We start from the raw sequence: 24619 nt of genomic DNA on the forward strand, positions 1-24619 counted from the left end.
AGTTGCTCAGTATATATTTGTTGAATTGAACCATTAAACATATCCTTGAGTAAGAGAGGTTATTTTCACAAAGCCTTGAAATCTATTTGGAGGGTTGAACCCAATACTGCCACACTAGGATCTGAGTTGAACCAGCTGGCAAACCTCGGCTCCCAGCTAATTCATTATATTAAATATGTGGGAGTAGCATTCACTTCCAACTACAGAAACCCCTAGTCCTCAGAGCACTCTGTCCTTTCAGGTTTAGGGTTAGTGTATGGTTTTCTAACCATAGAGAAGGTACAGGAACACCAGGGCTGTTACATTTTCATCTATCAAAATTATTTGTTACAAAGGAAGTTGCTTTGGTATAGGAATTAGTGTTATGCCATTTGCATTACTGGTATTTTAGAACTGGAAGACACATTAGAAATTCTCTAATCTAACCCACTCTTTTATAGATGAAGCTGAGACCCAAGAGTGCACTATGCATTCCCATGCCCTTTCCCTGCATCCTACAACACTGGCTGTGCCCATATAGACAGAATATGCACATTAGCTTATTCATATTTAATATTAACTCATTCATATTAGCTAAGGCCTCTCTGTTCAGTTTTAAGGAGAGGTGTAAGTGCTACAATGTTAAGTCCTGCAACAGTAGGTAGTCAACTTCAGCCATGCATGTATACATCCACAAGAGAAGCAGGACATCAGTGCAGGGACAACAAATGTATGAAGAATCCCAAACAGTGAAGAGTTATATTTGTTTTTGATGCAAGATCATTTTAGTTTTGCGGGACTTTTTTAGGGGTTGTGGTAATCTTCCTAATTTTACTTGCTAATCCTCATAGTAAAACGAGTAAATTCATAAATCATATACCAGATGGTTCAGGAAAGCGGCCCATGAATGTGTTAGGTGGCACTTATAAAAAGGCCTTTGGGAAAGGGGAATTTTACAGTTATGTATAGAAAGGATGTAATTTACTAGATTAGAGAAGGTATATGTATTTTGGAGTGGTAAGGATTAGAAAATTAAGGCGGTTATTTAAAAAGAGGGGGGTGATATAAAGTAACACAACTGGATGGGAGGCATTAAAAGCAAGATTGGGGATTTTACTTCTATTCTGGAGCATGAACCTGACTCCAGGTCTCTGTGTGACCTACTGTGCCCCTGGCTGCGTCTCCAAATAGTCAATAAAAAGCCTGCTCTGAAGTGAGTCAGGCAGTCTTAACAGCCAAGGAATATCAAGACTGTTTCATCCAAGGACAAGACATGGGGAAAGGCTGCAGACATACCAACGGTAGGTATTAAAGTGTTGCAGCAGCATTATGAAATACAAGATTTCAGAGTTACACGAATATAACTTACATATAATGTATAAGTTATATATAAATATAACAATTCAGAGTCTGGTAATAGGTTTGACAGCTTTTTACCTTTCAGGTAGCTTTATGTTCCTTGTATACCCAATATAACTTTAATAAATAAGTTTAAAACTGCTTAAGTGTGGTTCTTTTTTTAAAAACAATAAATCAAGTAAGGTGTTTAATTTCTCAGTGAGTATAGCAAACACATAACCTGAAGTTAGCTCACCAAACTTGGAAGCTGAATATTATTGACTCAATATCATTTAAAAGCTACATAAACTCAGAAGGCTCTAAAAACAATATTGATTACTTTAGCCTTCTTAAAATTGGCCTAAATGTCATCTCTTTGAAATTAGGTATTTTTATATAGTATTTACATTATTTGTAGCTCTTGGCTATGTTTGTCTCACAAAATCTTTCTTAAGTTTCGGTAAGTAAGGTGACTGCACTAGAGTTCTTAAGTTCCATAAAAGCAGGGATTTTTCTGTTGTTGTTTACCAGTGTTTCCTAAACATCCAGAATGCCTGGCTCATGGCAGGTGCTCAATATATAACTGATGAATTAATAAATGAATGAATCTTAACTAACAGAAGTCACTGAAGTAAATACTCTTTACTTTGGGAATAGCATCCCAGTTCAAAAGGTAGGTACAAGGGTTTTCAAAACATTGCCTAGCTTTTTCCTATCCTTTCCCTGGGATAGTCAGATGTGACAGAGGCCTGCTTTGTTCAAGACTTGCCTTCGTATTCCACTTTAGCTTTCAGGCAATAATGGATTACACTCATTCAATGCCATCTCAGAAAACTCTCTTTCCTTAAAAATGGTATTTGTCCCAAATGATACACATAAGCTCTGCACTTAAAAACTACCTTTCGAACCTATAAACACCCTACAAACACCATACTAGAAACACTCACACACAAACATCCCTTAAACCAGGATCTATTTGGTGACTTCTTAGAATGGTTAATTATATAAGAATGCACGGGCGGGAGGAAGGGTAAAAAAAAGAATGCAAACTTATGCTCGTTAGCCAGGGCATATATACTTTACTCCCTGGAGAAACATAGCTCTCAGTGTTCATTATGAAGAAACTTTCTATTTCCTAGATGCTAATACTGCAGATATGGAGATAAGAAGAATCATATTGGTTATGATGACAGAATTCAAGCCTATACTAATATTCCTTGATAACAGTTAAATAAAATTTGCCAGATTGTTTAACTTGGTGATGATGTCTCTTCTTATACTATTCTTTTCCAGCACATTGTGTTTTACTTTGAGAAGCGTATGGTTTTCTAGCTTTTGATACCTTTGGAGAAAAATGGCACCCTTTTGTGTGGGTCCAGTAACTTCTCAATTATAACTCATCTAATTATGGGGGTGTGGATTTTAGATGACTGCTTTGGAGACAAGACAGAGTCCCATTTCACATGTATTTTAAAATTAAAAACTGCCTAACTTGGGGTATTAAATTAAATTCATTTTAAAATAAGTGCTGGGTTATTTGTGTATTTGGAGGCAGCTCTGGTCACCAAGAACCAAAGTACTTTTTTTGGTTTGTTTTTTATGGCACCTATTACAGCTCTTTCCAATAATATTTGTCCTCTGATCTCTTCTATTGACCTACCTTAGTCTGCTATAGCAATTCTGATTACAAGTAGGGTAAGTAAGGGCAACACTTAGGAAAATAGTGTCATTAACCTAATTTTAAAATAAGGAGTGGATGTACATTAAACCAATTCATAATGCCAGCAACTTTTGAAATCTTTATATGAAATACTATTAATAAGAGACTAACATTAGAATTTTAATACTTCTTAAAAGTAAACAAAGTCTCTTGGCTAGTGTAATAAAATGAAACCATGCCAAATCATTCTCAAAGGGCAAAAATGTAACACAGTTAATCCCCGCAATTAGAAACAATATATTTTTTAAATGTTGTCTTTTTTGTTTCTTGATCATTTAAATTGAAAAAGTCAACCAAAACCCAGTCAGGTTCATGGCATCTTATGTAAAAACTGAGAGAGGAGGTCTCAACTTGTGTGCAGTACCAAGGAAAGTACTGTGCGCTTACTATATTTAATGCAATGCATATACTTTAGCTTTACTTTTACAATAGACTTCAAGAAAACTTTATCTCTACCAAAGAAAAATACAGTATTTGCATAATAATAATAATATATTTGTGGTAGTGATAGTGGAAAAGTAAGATGCAGCCACATAGTCTGTGAAAGTTATTTGGAAGAACCTTGTCAAAACCATTTCTTAACCCACTTTTTTGGTGTCAGTGCTAATGAAAGAATACGGTAAAAAACAAAATACACTCCAAGAAACATCCATTCAAAGAAGTGTCTGAACAAAGCACAGTAGAGATAGTGGAACCATTTGCAAATGTATTGTCAGAAAAACACATTTATCAGTGAAAAATATGCAGTTCTCAATGGAGTTACATAGAACATGAGTTTTGAAATAATCTGATTCTCAAATTATCTCTGTTAATGATTCAAGCTGTCAGTTACTACATTTTCTACTCCTTGTTTCCCAATTTTATGGCTAATAGACTAAATACCAGCTAATAACAATAATGACAAATTAGCCCATTTAAGAAACATGAATTAAATTTCTGAGTTTATCAGCATCTACAATTAATTTCAACTTTTAAAAAAATAACATGACTTGCCTTGAGCTAGCTAATGTGAATAGCCTGGCTCCCTTTATAGAACTGCAAAAATAATTTTATGTACTAGTGACCAAGATGAAAGCAGAAAATCTTCAGGTTTGGATATTGAAGTTTAAACAGAAAACACCACTAGTGAATTTGGGAAATGTACTTCCTTCTATTGATATTAGCCAGAAACATTAAGCCATAACAAACAGAAAAGTTAATTCTCTCAAGAGAATTTGTCTTTAGTTTTAAATGGCCAGTGTGGAAGATGTAATAAAATACACAACTTTTTCCCTTACCAGATGCAGGATGGCTACCTTTGATAAAGGGTTGATATAATTTATATGATCTTGGCTTTGAACTATTTCATAGGTAAACCAATGCAAAACTTCCAGCCACATTTAAAGCAGACAGAAGACATAAGAATTCTCCAGAATAGAAATTTATCATTCCTACATCAAGAAGTTCCCTAAATAACTGTTGATCTAAAAACCCGTAACAGCTGGGCATTGACTTTATGCATGGCATTTGCTAGATGTTGCTAAACTTCTCACCTCTCCTAAAGGACTCTCATTTTAGTCCTGATGCTTTGGGTGTATCTGAATGTTTTCCATTTGCAAAACCCACTCTGTGGAGAATGCCTTTCAGTTTTACCTTCAATAAGATGCATGATGCCCTTCAGAGTAACAGATGTTTCTGAGTTAGAGAAAAATTCACGTGCTATCAACAGGTTGCAGCAAATTTGTTGGCCTTTCTTTCATTTCCCTAGAAACATAGGATGTGAAGGAACAGAGTAGCAGGAGGGAATCACAGATGGGAAGGAAAACTGTCACCAGAGAAGATGAGAAAAATTCATGCTCTATACTGCATTCATCTGTAAAAAGAAAAAATGTGGTTAAGTTTATTACTCTGATCTTGTGAAATGCAGACTCATATATTAAACATTACTTGCCCATTCTAGAATGAAGCAGTAGGAAGACACTCCCAGCAGTAAATAACTACCATGGAATTAGAGGGCCTTCGGCACGTACTATCCATTATCCCGGACTAATCAAGACCTTTTATATCACCTAAGCTGATGGATTATTACTCTGCAGCCCGCTAGCTTAATTTTGTGAATCCATCCAGACTGCATAAAGCTTTTTGCTGTTATGCAAGTCTGGGGACAGAGCAACGTGGCAAATGTGCTCGTGCAAAACAAGGGTGAGGCAATGCTGAGCTGTATGCCAGAGGGAGAGAGGGTGGAGAGGGGAAGTGATAAATTTCCCTTAAAGGTCCCTCAGTAGGTAAAATAAATGAATGTGTTTCAGGTATAGGCTAAAGAAGTAGGATTACTAAGAAACCCTCCACCTCTCCCAGCAGGGCCTTGACCAGGCAGCTGTAGTCAGTACATTGCTCATCCGAAGAATCCCAGCCCCTGCCACTGACTTCCCATCTGACCTCCACACTGGCCTTTCCCCTTAGAGCAGATGTTCTGTTGGGGATGATTCTGTCCCCCAGCAAAGTCCGAAGACACACCTGATTGCCATCACTGGTGTGGGGTGTATGTGCTACTGGCATGTATTTGGGAGAGGCCAGGGATGCTGTGAAACATCCTACCGTGCGCAGAGTGGCCCCCACAACAAAGAAGTCTCCGGCTCAAACACCAGGGGTGCAAAGACTGAGACATGTGGCACTAGACTGGAAAGCCCAGGGAGAATGTGTTCATAACCCCAAGTGTCACTCGTGTGTGGTACGTTGTGGGCTCTTAGGAAAATTATTTTGGATTGAAAAGCACGGTGCAGGTTTTGCCCCTACGTTTCAATCCCGCTGACGGTACAAATGTGTAGTTAAGACAGTGGACTGTGGGGTGAAGAGAGAAAGGGAAGGAGAGAGAGAGAAGAAGAGAGAAAGCCTGGATTCAAATCCTGTCACTGTGTGATCATGGCATGTGACTTAACCTCTCTAAATCTCAAGGTCTTCATCTGTTACAAAGAAGCTAATAATAGTACCTAGCAGATAGGCTTGTTGAAAAAATTAAATTAGATGGCATATGTAAAACGTCCAGTATAGTGGACGGAAAATAGTAGACAATTAATAAATATTCCTATTATTATGAACTTTGGCCGAAGGCTTTTATACAAACCCAAAGGGAAACGCTGATTGTGTAGGAAACACACACTAGACAACACCCAGGTCACGTTGCAGAAAGCGCCAGTGCTCTGGCTCTCCCAATCCTTCAGGAGCCTCTGGTCCTCTTGCTCCTGAGGCTGCATCAGGCACTGCCCCCCACCCCCGGTGCCACCCCCGCCCAGAGCCGAAAGCTCCGAGACAGCGTATTCTACTTTAGAGCATACACCCTAATTCCAAGAGTGGATGGAGAGTGGAAGTCATGGCCAAGGTCGAGGACAGAGCAAACCATGGTGCAGCCAACCCAATTTAGAGACTAACTTTTATTTTGTCTAACCAGTGCCATGCCCATATTATAGCCTCTTTCAGCTCTTTTAAGTCTTCTATGGGTTTACCTGGAGACTTTGGTGGGGGAGGGGGTGGCGGGAAGGGCTGTGTGCGTATGAAATGTATTTTATTCTACAAATAAAATGAATGAAATCATCTGAAATGGAATGGAATGGCTACAGAAGGCATCCAAAGACTCCAAAACCATATTCTGACATTTATTTAGAGTATTTAAATTGCTCTCACAGTATCATTCTGAGAGCACACCGAAAGCAGTCCCACTGCTTGCACAGGTGGAGCGAACTAATCCATCGATTTTCTCAAGGTCATAGGGAATAATGGTGACAACAAAGACGGAACTCTGATTGCCAGATCCCAAACACACACAGGCCTCTCACCCAAAGGCCACGCTGCCTTTGTCTTAATAAGCTGAATAAAACCCACTCAATCCTGTGCAAACAGCTTCTTTAGGGTGTGTGTTTTGAATGAAGCAAGGATTAGCTTTTTGTGGGAGGCATGCCGGGATACCAGACAAGAGCATGCACGCCAGAGACTCACTCAGTGCATTCAAATATTCCTTTGCCATTTACTAACTGCCCAACCTTAGTCAAGTGACATAAAGGGGGAGGGCACAGGATTCTGTTTCCACGGCCATCAGAATGGGAACAATAATAATACCTAAGTCAGGTGGTTGTGAGGTCTAAACAAATTACTACCTGTGAAGTACATGGTACACAGTAAGTGCTTAAATATTACCCATTAGTGGTGGTGATGATGATGATGATGTAACTTGCTCAGCAACAACAAAAGAGGTATAAAAGAAGATCACCCCATTTTTTGGTTCCATCAATATACCTTACATTTTCCGAGTAGGACTTTACATTCATTCCATTTTTGTGTCGGGCCCACAGAGCGCTTGACAGCAGCGCTGGGAACTACGTTCTAACAGGATGCTCCTTACACACAGAAAAGGTGTGTTTTAAAATTGCCAACAGGAGCAGAACTGCTGTGCTGCCACACTAGCTAAACATTTTTCTAAATGACCTTTTTTATCCTCAACAATCAGGAAGGCATAGGAAAGTGCAGTCTCTGAAGATTTCAGCCCGTGCTACTTAAGGTGAGGAGAAAGGACAGAGAAGGTACACGTGGAAACCTGACTCTAAGCAGAATTACTGAAGCCACACAGGTGTGTTCCCTGAGTGTTTGAAGAGTGGCGCCCTCTCCTCTCCCAGCCGTGCCCTCCCTGTCTTCTTTCCTCATTATTTTGCCAGGCGCCAGGTACACAGCGGTGAAGAATGGCCAGTAATGACTCAGAGAGGATATTTTTTAAAGCATTAAACAAATTTTTAAAAATGAACTGGAACACTGCCATGTGGAAAAGAGCTTAAAATTAAACAGCATCAGCAGAAATTCAGCCAACCAAGCAAAACCTTTAAGAGGAAGGAGTTCAGGCTGAAAGACAAACACTACTATTTGATATCCTGAAAAACATTCTCCCAAAGGAAGATTCTCTCTTAATGGGCAATCATATTCCTATTTCTATCATGAAACTTATTAACTGTTTCACTCCTTGAACATCTGACTCTTGGCAAGCCTCTCCTAGCCCCGGGAGCTAGCAGTACAAATTAGCTCTCAAATATAAGGCAGGTGGAATTATTTCACTGCTGCTAGCTACGTATAATTCTCTGTAATTACTGTAACTACCAAGCATTAGTCCCCTCCCTTTCTAAAAATAACACTCCCTCACCTAGACACAGTGATGAAACAGGCCAAAGGAAAACATTTTCTTATCAGAGAAATCTTAGTCCCTTAGTATATGAAATTTCTACAAGGACAACTTCAAAGGGCAGTAGGGAAAACTTTTTTTTTTTTTTTTGAGACACAGTCTCACTCTTTTGCCCTGGATTGAGTGCCGTGGCATCAGCCTAGCTCACAGCAACCTCAAACTCCTGGGCTCAAGTGATCCTTCTGCCTCAGCCTCCCGAGTAGCTGGGATTACAGGCATGTGCAACCATGCCTGGCTAATTTTTTCTATATATTTTTAGTTGTCTGATTAATTTCTTTCTATTTTTAGTAGAGACGGGGTCTCGCTCTTGCTCAGGCTGGTCTCGAACTCCTGAGCTCAAACAATCTGCCTGCCTTGGCCTCCCAGAGAGCTAGGATTACAGGCGTGAGCCACCGCGCCCGGCCAGAAGGGGAAACTTTTAAATATTTGAAATGTCACTTATTTTTTGGAAAGCACTGAATGCCAGGAATAAAAATCCCACTGATGCCATAGGCTGCTTAAATACAGCAGGCTCCGACTTGTCGTGGCTCATCTAAATAATGCCCCCTTTCCTTGCTCTGCCAGAGGCATCCTTCCTGCAGATAGGCCCAGGATGTACCCTCTCTGCCCCTGAGAGCCGAGGACATCCCTGCCACGGTACTCACCATGCTGTCGAACTCCACAGCGCCCACTATCCGAGACACCTCATCAAACTCCTCAGGAGACATTGGGAGCAGGTTGTCTGTGGTCTGAAGTCTAGAAGGGTGACTAAAACGGGGAGAAAGGAAAGAGAAACGTTAATATCTAAATTATGAAAGCAGTGGTACAAACTTACACATTTTATCTTTTGTGATTGAACTATCACTTTGTATTTTGATTTCACATAAGTGCATCTGCTGACAAAATACATTTGAAAAAGTACAACTCATGGGAGGTTTATGTCCCCAGCCCGGCCCCTCAAGAAACACATGGGACTCCAGAGATGTGAGTGAGCAACAGCCAGCCTGGCCCCTGCGCCACTGCTGCCTGGCGCGGCCTAGTGTGAGCATGTGCAGTGGCATCCTCAGAACACGAGGCCGCGTGGCTTACCCTGCACAGAAGAGACCAGAGAAATGTCTGGGGAGTCCCTCATCCCTACCTTGAGGTTTGAATGCAGATAAAGCTGCTCCACAGAGTGTTTTTACATGAAGGCTACATCCATTCACCCCAAGACTGCTGCAGGCCAAATAACTGACAATGATTTTTCCAAAATTTTTTCTACCTTTTACAAAATGAAACAACAAAATAAAAGCAAGTGGAGACATTGTATCTCAATCATTACTCTGGCCTTTTCTAGATTGAAAAGAACTACTTTCCCACTCTGATCAAGTTTTGTTCATTTTATTTATACTTTTTCAAAGTTTTTGGAGAACTTATATACCTTAAATACATCTTTGTTTTTTGGCTTTTTTTTTTTTTAAGGCAGTAAAATGCTGACGGGCAGTAACATGGGGATCTCAAATTAGGATCTTTCCAACAAGTCCAACTGTGACCGCAATTGCAATGGAAAAGCAAAATGCAAGCATCTTCAACAGGCCCCAGCCAGGAGCGAGGCTGGCTTGAGGTTTGTAAACATGTCACTCTTCTGTGTTCACTTACACTTCAGACACAGAAATCAACTCAGTCTTGATGTATCCAGTTCCTTTAGGGCCATCAAGTTCCATGGGTTCTGGTGCTAGAAGCAAACACATCATGTACACTTTCCATTAGCGGAAATTACACCAGAATAGAACGATCAACTTTTGGGGGAAATCAAAATTCTGCTGTTTTTTTTTTGACAGCTTAGCATCCTGACCCTACCTGGGTTACCTGAAATTCTGGTGGGAATGCAGAAGCTACTAGAAGGGGAGGAGATTTCAGCAAAAGTCTAGCTGGGAGCTTTGTCTTTCCAAGGCTTAAAATCCTACAAGAAGCTGGGACCCAAAATATGTCAAGTCCTATCTAGTTTGGTGGTTCTAGCCTAGTTGATGAATACACACAGCCATCAAGGTAAGCTTGGCCATCTTCACTCAAAAGGAATTGTCCTAATATTGAGATTTCTGATTCCAAAATACAATTAGCTTTGTTGGCACGTTCCAAACCTACCACGTCCAATTTGAACTTTCTCGATTCCTTGACGACTGAGAGGCAGGAGACTCAAGTTGTAAAACGAGGCTTCCTCTTAATAATGACAGGATCTAGTAAGTAACTGGGTCACTCTGAATGAACTGCATTTCTCCCAGGCCTCAGTTTCCTCAATTTTAACACAAGAGGATGCCATACTTTTCATGTGGAAAAAGTCATACTGTAACAATTACATGAGACCAGAAATGGACTTTTTCAGCATCCCTAACATGGGAAATTATCTACCCCCCTTTTACTAGCTGTGGCAGGCCAAATAATGCATTATGTTTCAACTGCACTGAGTTTATAGCATCTTTTGAAAGCCTGCTTCTATCAATTCAAAAGAAAGTGGTGTGTTAATGACACAGTGTGGGTGGAGCTAGTGCTGCCATCTTCCACTTACAGGGTTTGTGGTAATGAACCTGTCTGAAGAGGAAGCCACCCGTCCATCACCAGGAGGGACCGGGCTGTGCTACTACGCGTCAGGGCGATGACTGCCTGCTCTCCCCACCTACCTTCCTTTGGCCTGGAGTAATACTTCCCAAAGGCGTGGTCTTTGTCAATGTTCGGATACAGATACTTCAGGGGATTCTCTGGAATGTTCTCAGCCGCCATGACTTTGTAATTGCGAATGATATCAGGGAAAGTAACAGCAGAAAGTTCTTTCTTCGTATAGGGTTCAACCGCATGGATGTGAGGTTCTAAAAAGAAGGGGAAAAACTGAATGAATGCCACAGAATATTCCCAAACGACAGAGAACACAGACACAAAACACTGCAGAGTTTACCTGCAGTGTACCTGGTGAGAACTAACCACAATCTAGGAGTCACAACACACACGGTGGACGCCTTTCTTTATTTCTAAACCAACTAAGTCCTGTCTTAAGAGGAAAAGCAAAGGCAGTCATTACTCTCAGTAACACCGCATTTGTCATTATTTGTTTAGACTTATACATCTGGCCAAAGGAAGTTTGTCAAAAGCCTTTAAAAAGCCTGCGTCTTCAATAAGACACTGCCCACAGGCAGATAATAACTAATTACTAATTGGGTCATCTTGGCTAAAGCCACAGATTAAGTTACTAAAAATAAACTGTTTGATTTTCTTTTCGTGTTGAAAACTATAATGTATTTAAATAAATAATGATGATAATGGAAAACAACTTTTGAAACAAAAAAAGATCCTATTTGCTACTTTTCCCTCTAATCCTTAAAGTAATAAACCATGATTTTATTCACTCCTGTTCTTGTTCTCAGACCTAATTCAGGTCCTTCTTCCTAATTAATCTGGAATGTCACTTTTGGGTGTACACATCCATGGGCTGCAGTCCAGGTGCTCTAGGGACCCTGCTCTAGAACCGCAGACTCTGCCGGGATCCTAAATCTCTGTGGCTGGCGCCGCCCCGCTTGAACTCTCCAGTTGTCAGTGCTGTTCTCATGTCTGCCTGGTTGGCTAGCTCCGTCCCTCGGCTGCTGCAGGAACTACCAGGGACAAGCGAAAAGGGCAGGCTCTAACATCTACTGCCTACACCAGGCTCTGCTCTCGGCCCTCCGGCTTTTTCCTCAGAAGAAAAAATACACAGAACAAGAAAAGTATCCCACTTTTTGCATCTACCCACTGAAAGCATAAAAGTCACCGGAACAAATCAGTTTTTCCTCCAGTCCTTCAAACAAAACAAACTCTGCACAACAGTGAAAGTAATCAGTCTCTCTTTATCATTTTTTCGTCTGTACTATTCGGCTTCGTCCCCAGAAACCTGCTCCTTAACACCAAGGATTTTGTAGACTTTCAGCCATGGACTCCTTTGGTTACACAGAGACCCAATACAGGATGAAGACAAACGTGTAGCTGCTCTCTGCGAAGGCAGGGTGGGGGCGCAGCACTTCCCAGCAGCCCTGGCACCCAATCCCCACCAATGGTGTGTGTGGAGTGTGTGGAATGTTCTCGCAGAGCCTGTCCTCACCTGCACGCCCCACTCTGGGACTGCCCTAAGTGAGTCTAGAAGTTTATGCCTGTGGGAAACGTGATTTCTCCCAAGAACTGACTGCAGGTTACACCGACTCACATCCTTCGTCTACAGATAACAAAGCCGACATAAACGGAAAGAATTTGGCCTTGTCTTTTCAAAACTATCATTTCCGCAATGCGTTCCGGCAGGGAATCGCAAGCATTCGAGGGGTTCATTAACTCCTACGCGGGGGCTCAGCGGGGGTGAGTGCAGCACTCGCAATTTCATGTCCCAGGCTCACCGCTGCCGTGAGCCGGCTGGTGGTGACGAAGCTCTGTGCCGCGGGTGCGCTCACGCCCCTCACTCACCGCCTCCGTTTTGGGAGTGTTCCACCCACGTGAACGTGATGGCCCCCTCCCGGCAGCTCTCGCTGAAGCGCAGCAGGAACGTCCCGGACTGCTGGTCCATGAGCAGAGCGCGTTCCCGCTCCTTGCTGATGAAGCCCATGATGCACCTGGACATGGAAGAGATTGATGCGGAGACTATGTAGTTCAATGCTGATCTCGATTCTCACGTTAGCTTACAAACCAAGGAAACGACCAGAACGTGACAAAAGAATCTATGATAAAAATGTACAGACTCATTTAAAATCTATTTAATTGGCACTTCCGGAAGCATTTCATTTATTCTTAACCTTTATTCTTTATTTGTAACCATGCTATGGGTAAAAAAAAAATCCAGCGTAAACATGGTGTCAGTAGGATGCTACAGAAGCTCAGTAACTACACGCTAGATTAATGAGCCTTTTATTGTCATGGGATTATTTTAAAGGCCATGAAAATGTCTGCATTTACACATCTTTTATACGGGAGAGGAAGACTCAGACAATGTATTTTCATATTCTAGCACTTCTGATCAACTTAAAGCTTTTGTTGAAATATCGGCTGATCCTGGGAATAAGTCAGATAGAAACAATTTACTGAGTTAAAAGGGTTTTTATTCCTTTCTACGGGGAATATGGTGAGTGAGTGCTCAAGAAATTTTTGTTCAATGAATGAATGCATGAATGGCACTCAGAGGGTTTTTTCAAATTTAGCTTTGCAAATACATATGCGTATACTAAGGAAGGATAAGTTTAATCTTATGAGGTTCTACTTAAGCCTTGAAGAGACAGCCTGTACACGTGCGCACCTCGGTGAGAGTCATACATGTCGCGTCAAACAACGCAGCCCAGCTCAGGCCTTGTCTCAGCCTTGCAGTAAGGGGGTGTGTTCTAAAAACATCTTTCAAAAATATATCCATCAGTGACCCTTACCCATCATTCCAGAGAGACAGCAGGTGTTTTTTAATGAGTTCTAGGATGTTTTCAATCCACAACCAGAAGGAAAAATTTTTATCATTTATATTTTCCTGAAAGTATACAAATGCAACATTAGGAACAAAGAAACCCAAAGCAGTGACTTACACGCCCCTCTCGCCATCAGATTTTAATCTGTAAAAACGCCCCAGCTGCCAAAGGTAGAACTGTGCCTTACAGAGCAGCCCCATCCCGACCCCAGGCGGGGAACATCACTGTCCCTCCCTTCTTATCAGCATTCAGAGGGAGCTCTCCATTTCCCTAGGCAGGGCTCCGCTTCCCTCTCCAAACAGTAGCAGACCAGCCGGGGGATGACCTCTGGGTGAATCATGGAAACAAAAGCTGCCCTCACACTGGCAAGCTGATGAGCACGGCCTGGTGACCCCGGCAGGGTCTAAATGTTCCTCCAACTGGTCCTTCTGCTTGAGCAGCCTCCACGAAACTCATCCGGCCGCTCAGGCGGTGCACGCCCGCCGGAGCAAACGTTTCACACGGACGTGGCTAGAATGCTGCCAGGCAAGGGGCCAGTGTGAGCGAACAGAAGACTCATTTCGGATATGAAAGAATGTTATCACTCAGGCAGGTGCTTCCTGGCTTGGAGACCAACCTCCTGAGCTGAAGAAAAGCAAACAACTTGCCCTAGGGGCTCCTTGGTCAGAGAAGAACACGCCAAAACAAACAGTTAAGTAACTGCCACAGCAAGAAATATGAGACCTCTGCAGAGAGTAAAAGGGACTCAGAGAGCATAAAACCCAGACAATACCCACCTTACAAAACCTCGTCCATGGAATAAGACCATCAAGGCCAGCGTTAGGACCTAAGCAAACAAAAATAAGATTTTTCAGCAAACAGAAATCGATTCTGAAGCTTTGGTTGGACTGACAGCTCTTGTCTTTGCTCTCGAGGAAAAGAGCTAACACTCAAAAGAGGAAGATTTAAATGTCCATGGCTGATATTTTCAGATACCTTAATGCTAAATTAATTGAGCAATTATTATGAAATACATGGGCTGTAAAAGGACATAATTGACATAGTCTAAAACATGTGTATGTTGGTTTAATTTTAATGGCTATAAGGAAAGGATGGCTGATTCCTGGGTACCACATAAGAGTTTTGGGGGAAAGCAGAAACATCACAGAGCCTTGCTATCTGCTCCCTGCCTCCTCTGAAGAGGGGACCATCTTCTTAAATCCCCTTCCCATCACGCTCCTTTCTGCGACCATCAGCCAACTTCACCTAGGCTTTCCAGAGAAGCCCTGCCGGGTCCCTCCCCGCCTAACATCACTTCCCCCTGCCCCAGTGGAGTCCCCTCTCCCAAGGAACCCACACAAGTTTTTTCAAAGTTCATCCTAAGTTGGAGATCACCCCTAGGTGATCAATTTAACTAGTACTTGACTTTACAAGTTTATTTTAGACATTAATTATGCATTTCCCTCAGTCCTCTTTCCAATAAGACATGGGCTCAGGGGGCTGACAGATCAAAAACCAAGTGAGAGAAATGCGAGGAAGCAGCCTAGGGGTTATTAGCTACCCAAATGAGAGCAGCCCAGGCTCTCAGAGGTGCTGAGCCCATCATCTCTCCTCAAAGAGAACCACACATAAGCCACTACTGGCAGAGAAGATCCTTCTTAACTCTTGTCAAATAAGAAAATGGAGTAAGGTGATTTTATACTTTTTATGTAATAGCACAAGGCCACCACCATGCCAGCTGCATGGCCACGAGAGGCATTGTTGAGAGCCGCCAGGTTAGGAAGAGCCTATTAGTGACTGCAGCAGATGCAGTTCTGCTGGACAGAAAGCAAATCTGGATAAAAGTTGTCCATGGGTTTTTAAAGAAATAATTCAGATACTCCTATTTGAAGAGACTAATGGGTCTTTGATATGTTTAGTGTAGAAGATTAATAAATCCACTGACATCAGCCACTGAAGGGGGCTACGTACCATGGTCAGGACTCTGCCCAATCAGGCCAAACCGCAGATCACAAGAGGCACAACCTTGTGTGGACAGTGTCTCCTGCTACGCGGGCCCACCTGACGCAAGCATCTTGGGTTAATGCTGTGCGCCGAGCAGGCCCCGGGACCCTATTCTTACCATGACAGGGACTTTCTCTCTTCTCCCCAAGGTTAAGCAACTTCATCTTTCTTATCAAGGAACTTATTTCAGCTACACGTATTTTAAATAATTCAAAAAACTCTCCTTAGGAACCCTGCTCAGAAATGTTAGTATGAGACAACGAGGAAAAGATGCATTTACATCTTTTATCAGGTCTCTATTTCCTTCCAAGGGGATGTATGATTCTCACCTAGCTACGATAAGCTGCAGCTTGAAAAGCCAAGACATTTTAACACTCTTCTATTTTCAACAAAATAGAGAGCAAAAGGGGGAAAAGAGCATGTAGAGATATTTTTATAAATTTGTTTTGTTCTTTTTTTCATTTTTTTCTTCGTGCCCCAAATGTGTTCACAAAATAAATTTCAGTTTTTATATAAATAAAAAGTTAATATGCTCATACCAAGAAGCTTCTCTCCCAACATGTTCAGCTGGTCCACGTTGAGACCTCTCTTGGTGACAGAAGAAAACTGCCAACTCAGCACCTCTGAAAGCTGAGACCATCGTGCACACGGTGGGTTCAGGAAGAAGGACAGATTCTACAGAGAAAACACCCAAAAGCTAAGGGTTACTAAAGAGGCATCAGTCACAAGCCAGAGACTAAAACATGAGTTCATCCCAAAGTTCAGTTCCAGCTTATATGACACACAGATGTTTTCACAGTAGAGGAAGAAAAAATACAGTTAGTTCTCATTATTTGCAGATTCACTTTTGTGAATTCGTTTACTCACTAAAATTTATTTGTCACTCCAAAATCAATACTCATGGCACCTTCGCAGTCATGTGGAGACACAACCATGCACAGAGCAGCAAAGAATTTGAGTCTCTTAACACTTATGTTCCTAACTGAGGTCAAACAAAATGACACTCTGGCTTGTTTCAGCTCTCATACTAGAAACAAGTATCCTTTTTGAAGTCTATTTCGTGCCACGTTTTTTGCATTTTTGTGAGTGTTGTTGATTTCATTGCTAAAATGGTGCCCAAGTGTCCTGCGGTGCTGTCTACTATTCCTGAGCACAGGAAGGCTGCGACGTGCCTTATGGAGAAAATGTGTGCGTGAGATTAACTCATTCAAGCATGAGTTGCAATGCTACTGGCTGTAAGTTCAATGTTAATGAATCAACAAATATATTACCTAAGGTGTGTTGAAACAGAAACACACATAAACAAGGTAATGTATTGATGGGCTGACAAAAATACTGAGACCAGAGGCTTGCAGGAACCTAACCACGTATTTCCCCTTAAGAGCAATGATTTGATTCAGTATTTGCTAATTAAGTATTCCCAGTGACTTTAAACAACAGGGATTAATTAATCAGCACGGAGTAGCCATGCTCTAAGAATGGAGCATGTCTGTTTAGTAGATGTATACATTTAAAAAAAAAATGATAATAAAGGACCTCTTCCATAATAGTTATATAAAATCATCAATTGTCTGAGTTTATTCACAAGGAAGGAAAATCATAGTCCTCATTTCGAACACACACACATGCTTCACCTCCCCAGAACCGCTCAAGATCTTGGTAATACCAACAGGAGTTGTGTCGCTTCTCCCTCGACATCTGGCCAGTAGGGGCTATTTCAGAGATGCAGCAGCAAGATCATGGGGTCTCTGGTTAATCTGGGATGAAAGCAAATGTGGTTTCCATACCCTGGGTTCTGCCACCAGCATGTTGTACCACAGGATGGAGGCCCAGCCACTTGGGAGCTGGCTGACGTTGGAGATCACCACAACGGGCAGAGAGGTCGTCTAAAGGATGACAGAGACCTTGAAATCATCTCAGTCACAGAAACATCACCTTTGGACAACTGTTTGGCCTCAAAAATAAGCAGTGGATTATTTGTACATTTGCATACAGATTATACTTGAAAATTATAAATGTTCTGTTCTTTTGTCCATAGTTTATCTTTGTTAAATATTTTAGTTAAGAAATAAGTCCCTAAAAATAATGATAGCTACAATAATTTATTAAGGGATATACAATTTAAAAAGATGTAAATCATGACATTGAAAACAAAATGTAGAGGAAGGACAGAGTAAGGAAAATAAGTTCCAATGCTTAACATAAAAAAAAATTAACATCGGCTATCGCAACTGGAACATTATTAAGTTATAGAATTTGAAGGTTAATTCAATTCTCCATCTTTCTGGACCATAAATTAAGGTTAAGATAATATTAGCTCAAAAGGTTATCTTTTTAAAGCAATTCAGTAAATATCTCTAAAACAAAAATTGAGAAATAAAAATACATGTAGCCGTTAAAAGTAAAAATAAATAAAGTTTTCCACCTCAGGACCACAGAAGTCTTACCTCGAGATCAATTACCAAACCAGGCTGGCACAACTGGGTTTCAAAACTAAGGGAGTGAAGCTCTTCAGTAACAATGAGAGGACCCTTAGAGGAGAAAAGCAAAAAAGAAAAGAATAGAGCAATTTATTCACTGATCTTGCAACTTTCAAAAGCCCAATTAACATTGCAATAGGCCACAGAGATCCGGGACCTAATCTGCTGCCACTCAAATATTCAATAATCTATCCCAGATTTAATTATTCCGAGTTTCTCAGTGTTCTCTCAAAGATAAGACATCTGAAATTATGGCAAGGGTTATAAATTCAGAGAAAGAAATGTCAATGGGGAAAGAGAGTTTCTAATGGCTTTATTTGTGACCTAAGGCTTCCCTCCCCTCAGCCTGTCTGCCCACCCGGGCCCCGCCCGGAGAGGCTGCACACCTCACGCTGACGGGGTGGAGGGTGGGCGTGGAAAGTGCACATGCGCTTCAGGTATGGTTTGCTACCACAGGTCGTTAAGTGCCTTGGTTTGGTTCTAGAAATGTATGGTTTTCAAAGTACCTTCATACACATTATCTCATGTGAGCATGGCAGCTTAGAACTAGGGAGGTGCATCTGCCAGAGCTGGGAGGTCACAAAGGTAGTTCAGGTGCAAACCAGGGCTAGAAGGCATCTTTGCACCGCCCAGGCCAGCATTCATGCCGCTGCTCCATGCGACCTCCACTGGTCAAGGTGTGGAAGGACGCACAGATGGAAACACTCCAAACTCAACCAACTTCAGACATTTCATTCTCTGTCCCCAGTTAATTTGTTTTCTTTTCTTTTCTTTTTCTTTTTTTTCTGTGACAGAGTCTCACTCTATTGCCTGGGCTAAAGTGCAGTGGCATCATCATAGCTCCCTGCAATCTCAAACTCCGGGCTCAAGAGATCCTCCTGCCTCAGCCTCTTGAGTACCTGGGACTACTAGCGAGTGCCTGGCTAATTTTTCCATTTTAGGGGGTTGGAGACAGGGTCTTGCTGTGTTGCTCAGGCTAGTCTCCAACTCCTAGGCTTAAGTGATCCTCCTGCCTTGGCCTCCCAAAGTGCTGGGATTACAGGGGGAGCTACCACTCCCGGCCCACGGTTCATGCTTGAATGCATCGCAAACACAACTCCTCAAGGGTCACACTGTAAAAAGGAAACTGATGAAAGGACGATGCTTCTGGTAGGGGGCATGATGGCGGGAAAGTCCCCTCGGCACGCTGTACAGCAAGCAGTCCCAACACTGGCTTCTCCTTCCAGCTCTGACAAAATTCTCTGTGCACCTTTAGCTAAATCCCGCCAACTCCTTGTGACTCAATTTCTTCCCCTGCAGGACGTGAGGAACACAACAGCCCTATATAGCTTCTCCACTGGGTTGTCTGCCAGAGTCCCATGAGCTCGTGTGTAAAATCGTCTGACAACTACAAAGCACGAATGCAGTGTTTTTACTGCTTTCGCAGATATACCAAGCACCAAAGCTCATTCTCTGCCCTTCCCTGCTGGGTCTGAACCCCTCTGTGAGGTGTCTGCAGCCACCAGAGGCACGAACCTTCCCTCACCGGACAGACCTGCCTGGTTAGAGCCCGATCCCAGCACAGAGACGCTCACCTCGTTAGTTCTGGTGCCAGCATTTTTCTGTTCTTTCAGTTGCTGTAAAACAAAAACCCACCTTAGTAAATGGCATGTTAATTGTCAAAGTTGCTGTCTTCATTTACAAATTAGACCAAAGTTAAGATTAGAAAGAATGCCACATGTGATGTTATCTTCAGAACGCTGAACAGGAAACAAAATTGCCCTATCTGGGTCCATGAGCAGAAGCGCCTCCCCCCAGTGCCTGACAGGGCGTGGTACCACGGCATCTGGAGGGATCGGGGAACCGCATCCTGCTCCCTTCCTGCATGCAAACTTTCCCTGAATGGTCGCCCATGCACCTTCATTAGCTATTTCATGCCTGCCAGGCTCAGGGGGGACAGCTTCTCCTCCTTCCTCCTTCCCTCAGCACAGTCTTCCAGGCTAGGCCCAGTGACTCCAGGCCCAGCTACCCTCAAGAGCACTTCAATCCCTGCGGTTTCATGGGAGCCATCAGGAGCCCCGAGAGCAGCTCTGGACACCCTCAGACTCCCAAGTTGGGCCCGGGCTCCTGAACGACACCTAGCTTCCTAGCGGTGAGGTGTGGGGTGCACAGAAGGCCAGCGGAAAAGGGTGTCTTTAACTCCCTGCAGGCGCTGGGCCCAGACAGAGTTGTGGGCTCGGCACCCGGAGCCTCAGAACAACCGGAACTGGCAGCCCTGTTACCACACAGGAAGAAAGCAGGCCGCACCCACTTCGAACACCCCTGCTGGGTCTACTGCCTGCTGGGACAGGCGCCACTTCTCTGGAGACCGTTCCAGTGGTAGAGGCAGGCTGCCGTGGAGACCGGGGCTGTGGGTGAGACCACCAGGAAGGGGAATGCCAAGAAGGGCTGCGGAAAGAGTCCAGGGCTACACGGCCACACCTGGAGGGCGAGGAGAGGTGTGGTCAGGACGTGGGAGCAATGGCCTTTGAGAAACCTGCAAGAGCCACAAGTGCCACTGAGGCTGCACGGGCAGCAAGTGCAGATCATCGATGTGCACACGGGGTTATGGGATAGTCTCGCTGAGACCCACACAGCTCAAGAGGAGTTTCTGGAAGAGAGGTGGGCAGAAAACAGAGTGACAGTCCTGGGATAAGGAGGAAGAACAAAAATGCTGGTGATAAGAAGTCACCAGCCACAAAGTCTGGAAAGTCTAGGGGTGTCCTCCGCGTTGTGAAGCGTCCCAAAGTGCCACTCTATTGTCAAAAGTCCTAATAAACCAGGGGGGACCGAAAGAGGGCAAAACCAGTATCCTCACCAGGTGTCGAAATTCGGCCGCCAGACTTCCATTGGTGGACTCCTCCATGTTCATCACTTTCGTGTGAGTGCCCAAGATGTTGAACTTTCTGAACCTACACAATACAGGACAGAAACAGTGAAAAGCCTTCGAACTAGTAAGTGAACAAACAAAAAGGATAGCAAAAGATAGTGCAAAGTATATCACATACCCTTTTACTGTATTTCTCTCATTCACATCTCTGCAAAAAAAAAAAAAAAAAAAAATATATATATAAAACCATATATGTGTATCTAAAATTTGAAATAAGTTTTAACAAAAATATAAAAGTATGTGTATAAGTAAGAGATAAATAAAACATAAACTTAGACCTATGGGTTTGCTGCCCTTTCATTCTCTCACTCCCTTCCTCAATCCACCCGTATTAGCTCTGCCAAGTAGTATCTAGTGACCTAGGGCAAATAAACTGGGCTCACGCTTCTTGCCTGCACAACATGCTAACAGCACGAACTTTACAGGATATTGTGAGGAGAAAACTAGTTAATGGGTAAAAAGAGCACATAATGCACCCTCAATAAATGTAAGCTGTAGCTATTGCTATTTATTGAGCAACTACTTTGTAAGAGGCTCTATGCTAAGCACTGGGGTTCAGCAGACAGCACATTGGTCTGCTGCCACAGAATTCAGAGGACCTCCAACGTGGCCGTTTAATCCTTACTTTTATTCTCTATTATCTTTAATGGTCTCACCAAAGTACCAGAAGAGTCACTTATCTGGGCGAAGTGACAAGTTTAAGTTTTAAGTCTGAGGTTAAAATCTTGAAGGACCCTGCACCTTATGTAAATTCAGTGATTATTTTGTCATGTTCTGGCCAAACAATGTACCTGTTAGTGGTGCAGACGTAGATTAGAAACTGTCAGCCCACCCACAGGTAGAGTTAGGGACCGTTCCTTTCCTACCTCACCTAGAAGTTCAATGTTTTTGTGAATGACAATCCCCATTAATTATGAGAAGGACCCATTTTTACTATACAAAAAAAAGGAAAGAATTTAAAATGAAAGGAACAGTATGATACACAGCTGACTTGTCAAAGCTAAGAAGATGAGTCAGAGCTGGGACAGAAAAGAGAGAAGAGCCAGAACACACTGAAAGAGGCGCTGAAATAACGCAGCGGGTGGCAAACTGCAGGCGCCACAAAACCTCTGTGCTTCCTCCCTCCAAGAACAATGTACTTCCCAGTCCCCCGAATCTCAGCTGGCTCTGCCTTACTTTTACCAACAGCATGCATGGGAGTGATGCTATACAGATTCCAAGGCTAGCCCTCGCAGGCCTTGCCTGCTTGGGACACTGTTCCCGTGGGAAAAGCCCAGGCTAGCCTCTTTAAAACCCAAGAAGAAGGACCCTGTTATCCCAGCTGAGACACCAGACATATAATGAAAACCTGCTAGACCACCCAGCTCCAACCAGGCTAGCCCCAGCCAGAAGGACCACCTACAACCCACAGAATATGAGCAATAGTAAGTTTTGGGGTTTTTAGTCACTAAATTTTTGGGGTAGTTTGTTATGTAGCAAAAGCTAATTGATATAGAGAAAAACCAAAGATGACGGGAGGCAAGACAAAGAAAGGAATAGACTATGCTACAAGGAAGAATATTCTTACAGGCGTGGGAAAAAACAAAAAGCCAGAGGAAAATGTATTATTATAAATCATTTTTAAAACCTGCTGTACTAATACGCGACACAAGCCAACAAAAGCATCAAATATATCCGGGGTAAGGGAGTCGTCTTGCTCCTTAATGTAAGTAGCTAGATCAGTGCTAGTCCAGGTCTAGGGTCAAAGGGCAAAACAGGACGGGACAGCTCCATCTGGACCCCCATGAGAGATGCTGCCCATTCCTGGGTCCCCACTGCTCAGAAGAGACAAGGGTGAACCCCCAGCAGGCTCCACACAGGCCCCCCAAAATGCGGCTGATCTCATTCTAGAAACAACCTCCCAACAGGCCACAGAATCCCGGCAGCCTGGATGGGCAGCCTGTGTCTGATCAAGGGCCTCTCCGTGGGGCTGGCCTGGGAGGAGGGGGTGGTATGCCAAGTCCAGCTGCCTCGAGACTTGCTGATTACAATCTCATATGCATAAAATACACTCGTTCTTTTGTTCATTTATAGTCTAAAAAGGCACAGGCATGTTGATACTAGCTCTAGGGGAAGCTCCCAACATCCAGAAAGGGAGCTATCGACTTAAATCTGCTGGGATCATTTGTAATGGCCTGGTGGACCTGACTAGGAGCCTCTGCTCACCCATAGCAGTGTCAGGACCCTGGGCTCAGACCTAGGGCCCCCAGGGAGGCAAACTTCCTCCCAGTGTAGACACTTGTTGAACAGCTGGTGAATCTGCTCATTTAATGGAGGAGTCCGTGTTTGGTTAACAAAACCAGCATTCTAATAGTACATGTATCTTAGACAATATTAAAGGTTTCTTACTTATCAAATAAGACTTTGACTTTCAAGTTATAATTCAGCTCTTGCAATTTCACCAACAATCTGGAAAGAAAAATAAAAGTCATTACTTTAAAAAAAATTACCTGTTACAATTTATTATGCCAATTCCCTATCTATGAATATGAATGTTTAGAGACAAACTACTCCCCCTCCAGTTTCGGGGTCTGACAAACAACAAAAGTGACATTCTTGTATTGTCTACTTGGATTTTTTGAAAGTGTATTTGTAGGACAAATTCCTAGCTGTGGGGTTGCTGAGGCAAAACTGTAACATCAAATGCTGATGGGACGCAGCACTGATTTTACACTCCCGCCAAAGTTAGCGAGAGCGGCCACCTCCCTACATGATTTCACCAAATTGGGTTTTATCAAAATTTCTACTTTTAGCCAATTTATATGGGTGAAAAATAACAACTATATGGGAGAAAATAAAAACTATCATCCCTAATCAGAACAATGAGGGTCACGCCTCTAATCGGGCCAGGGTGGTGTGGAAAGGTGGGAGGCGAGTGCCTCTGCTCCACGGAGCTGAGCCCTCGAGGAGGCCCCAGGGTTCTGTCTGCTCCACTCAGTGCAAAGGCGGATAGGATCAAATGCCACTGGCCCTTCCAGCTGCGAGTTCTAGGATTCCACAGGGGCATAAGCGTGGCCCTGTGACACTGCCGGCCAGGGAAGGGGGCGGGTGCCCGTGGACTTGAATCAGCCACACCCGTAAAAAACGACCAGGGCCAACTCTGAAGGCCAGTCCAGCTCCTCAGAATCCAGCTGCTCATCTCGGGAGGAGCCGCTAGAGGAATGCAGCCATTCAACAGGTAAGTCAGGCCACGTGTCCACAGAAACGTTTCCACAATTATCATCAAGAACAGGCTATGAAACAACATATACAGCATAACCCTAGTTTTAAAAAATGAAATCTCTGTCATATTTGTGTGTGTCTATACAGAAATATATATACACACATGTACATATTTATATGTTTGTGTAGACATGGACAAAATTTGGGGAGGACAGACATGAAGGCTGTTTACCATAGTGGTCCACAGATATTTAAAACACAGACAGCTTCGAAAATCTGATGAAAGCTAAGAAGCCACTCACCAGAAAAACATATAAGTCTACTTTCACACACGCCACATACAGTTTCAGCATAAAGCTCAGGTTATGAGCTTATACTCAAGAGGGGTGAGGCTGT

At 43.0% G+C, this 24619-nt stretch overlaps 1 protein-coding gene across 1 annotated transcript in view; it reads right to left on the reverse strand.

The window, feature by feature from the left end:
• Window positions 1-4511: 4511 nt before the first annotated feature.
• STAT1 (signal transducer and activator of transcription 1, 91kDa) overlaps window positions 4512-24619 on the reverse strand; it is a 44786-nt gene continuing 24678 nt past the window's right edge. Inside the window, exons 12-25 of the mRNA XM_012647931.1 lie at window positions 23411-23470; window positions 21141-21170; window positions 20951-21044; window positions 19689-19730; window positions 18082-18165; window positions 17422-17520; window positions 16174-16309; window positions 14428-14477; window positions 13619-13713; window positions 12672-12817; window positions 10874-11059; window positions 9855-9930; window positions 8882-8984; window positions 4512-4889 (exon numbers count right to left, since the gene is read on the reverse strand). Of these exons, the coding sequence (XP_012503385.1) occupies window positions 4875-4889; window positions 8882-8984; window positions 9855-9930; window positions 10874-11059; window positions 12672-12817; window positions 13619-13713; window positions 14428-14477; window positions 16174-16309; window positions 17422-17520; window positions 18082-18165; window positions 19689-19730; window positions 20951-21044; window positions 21141-21170; window positions 23411-23470 (1216 nt within the window). The 3' untranslated portion in view covers window positions 4512-4874. The remainder of the gene's footprint in view (window positions 4890-8881; window positions 8985-9854; window positions 9931-10873; window positions 11060-12671; window positions 12818-13618; window positions 13714-14427; window positions 14478-16173; window positions 16310-17421; window positions 17521-18081; window positions 18166-19688; window positions 19731-20950; window positions 21045-21140; window positions 21171-23410; window positions 23471-24619) is intronic.

This window comes from Propithecus coquereli, unplaced genomic scaffold (assembly GCF_000956105.1).
Source record: "Propithecus coquereli isolate 6110/MARCELLA unplaced genomic scaffold, Pcoq_1.0 Scaffold279, whole genome shotgun sequence".
Lineage (NCBI taxonomy): Eukaryota > Metazoa > Chordata > Mammalia > Primates > Indriidae > Propithecus > Propithecus coquereli.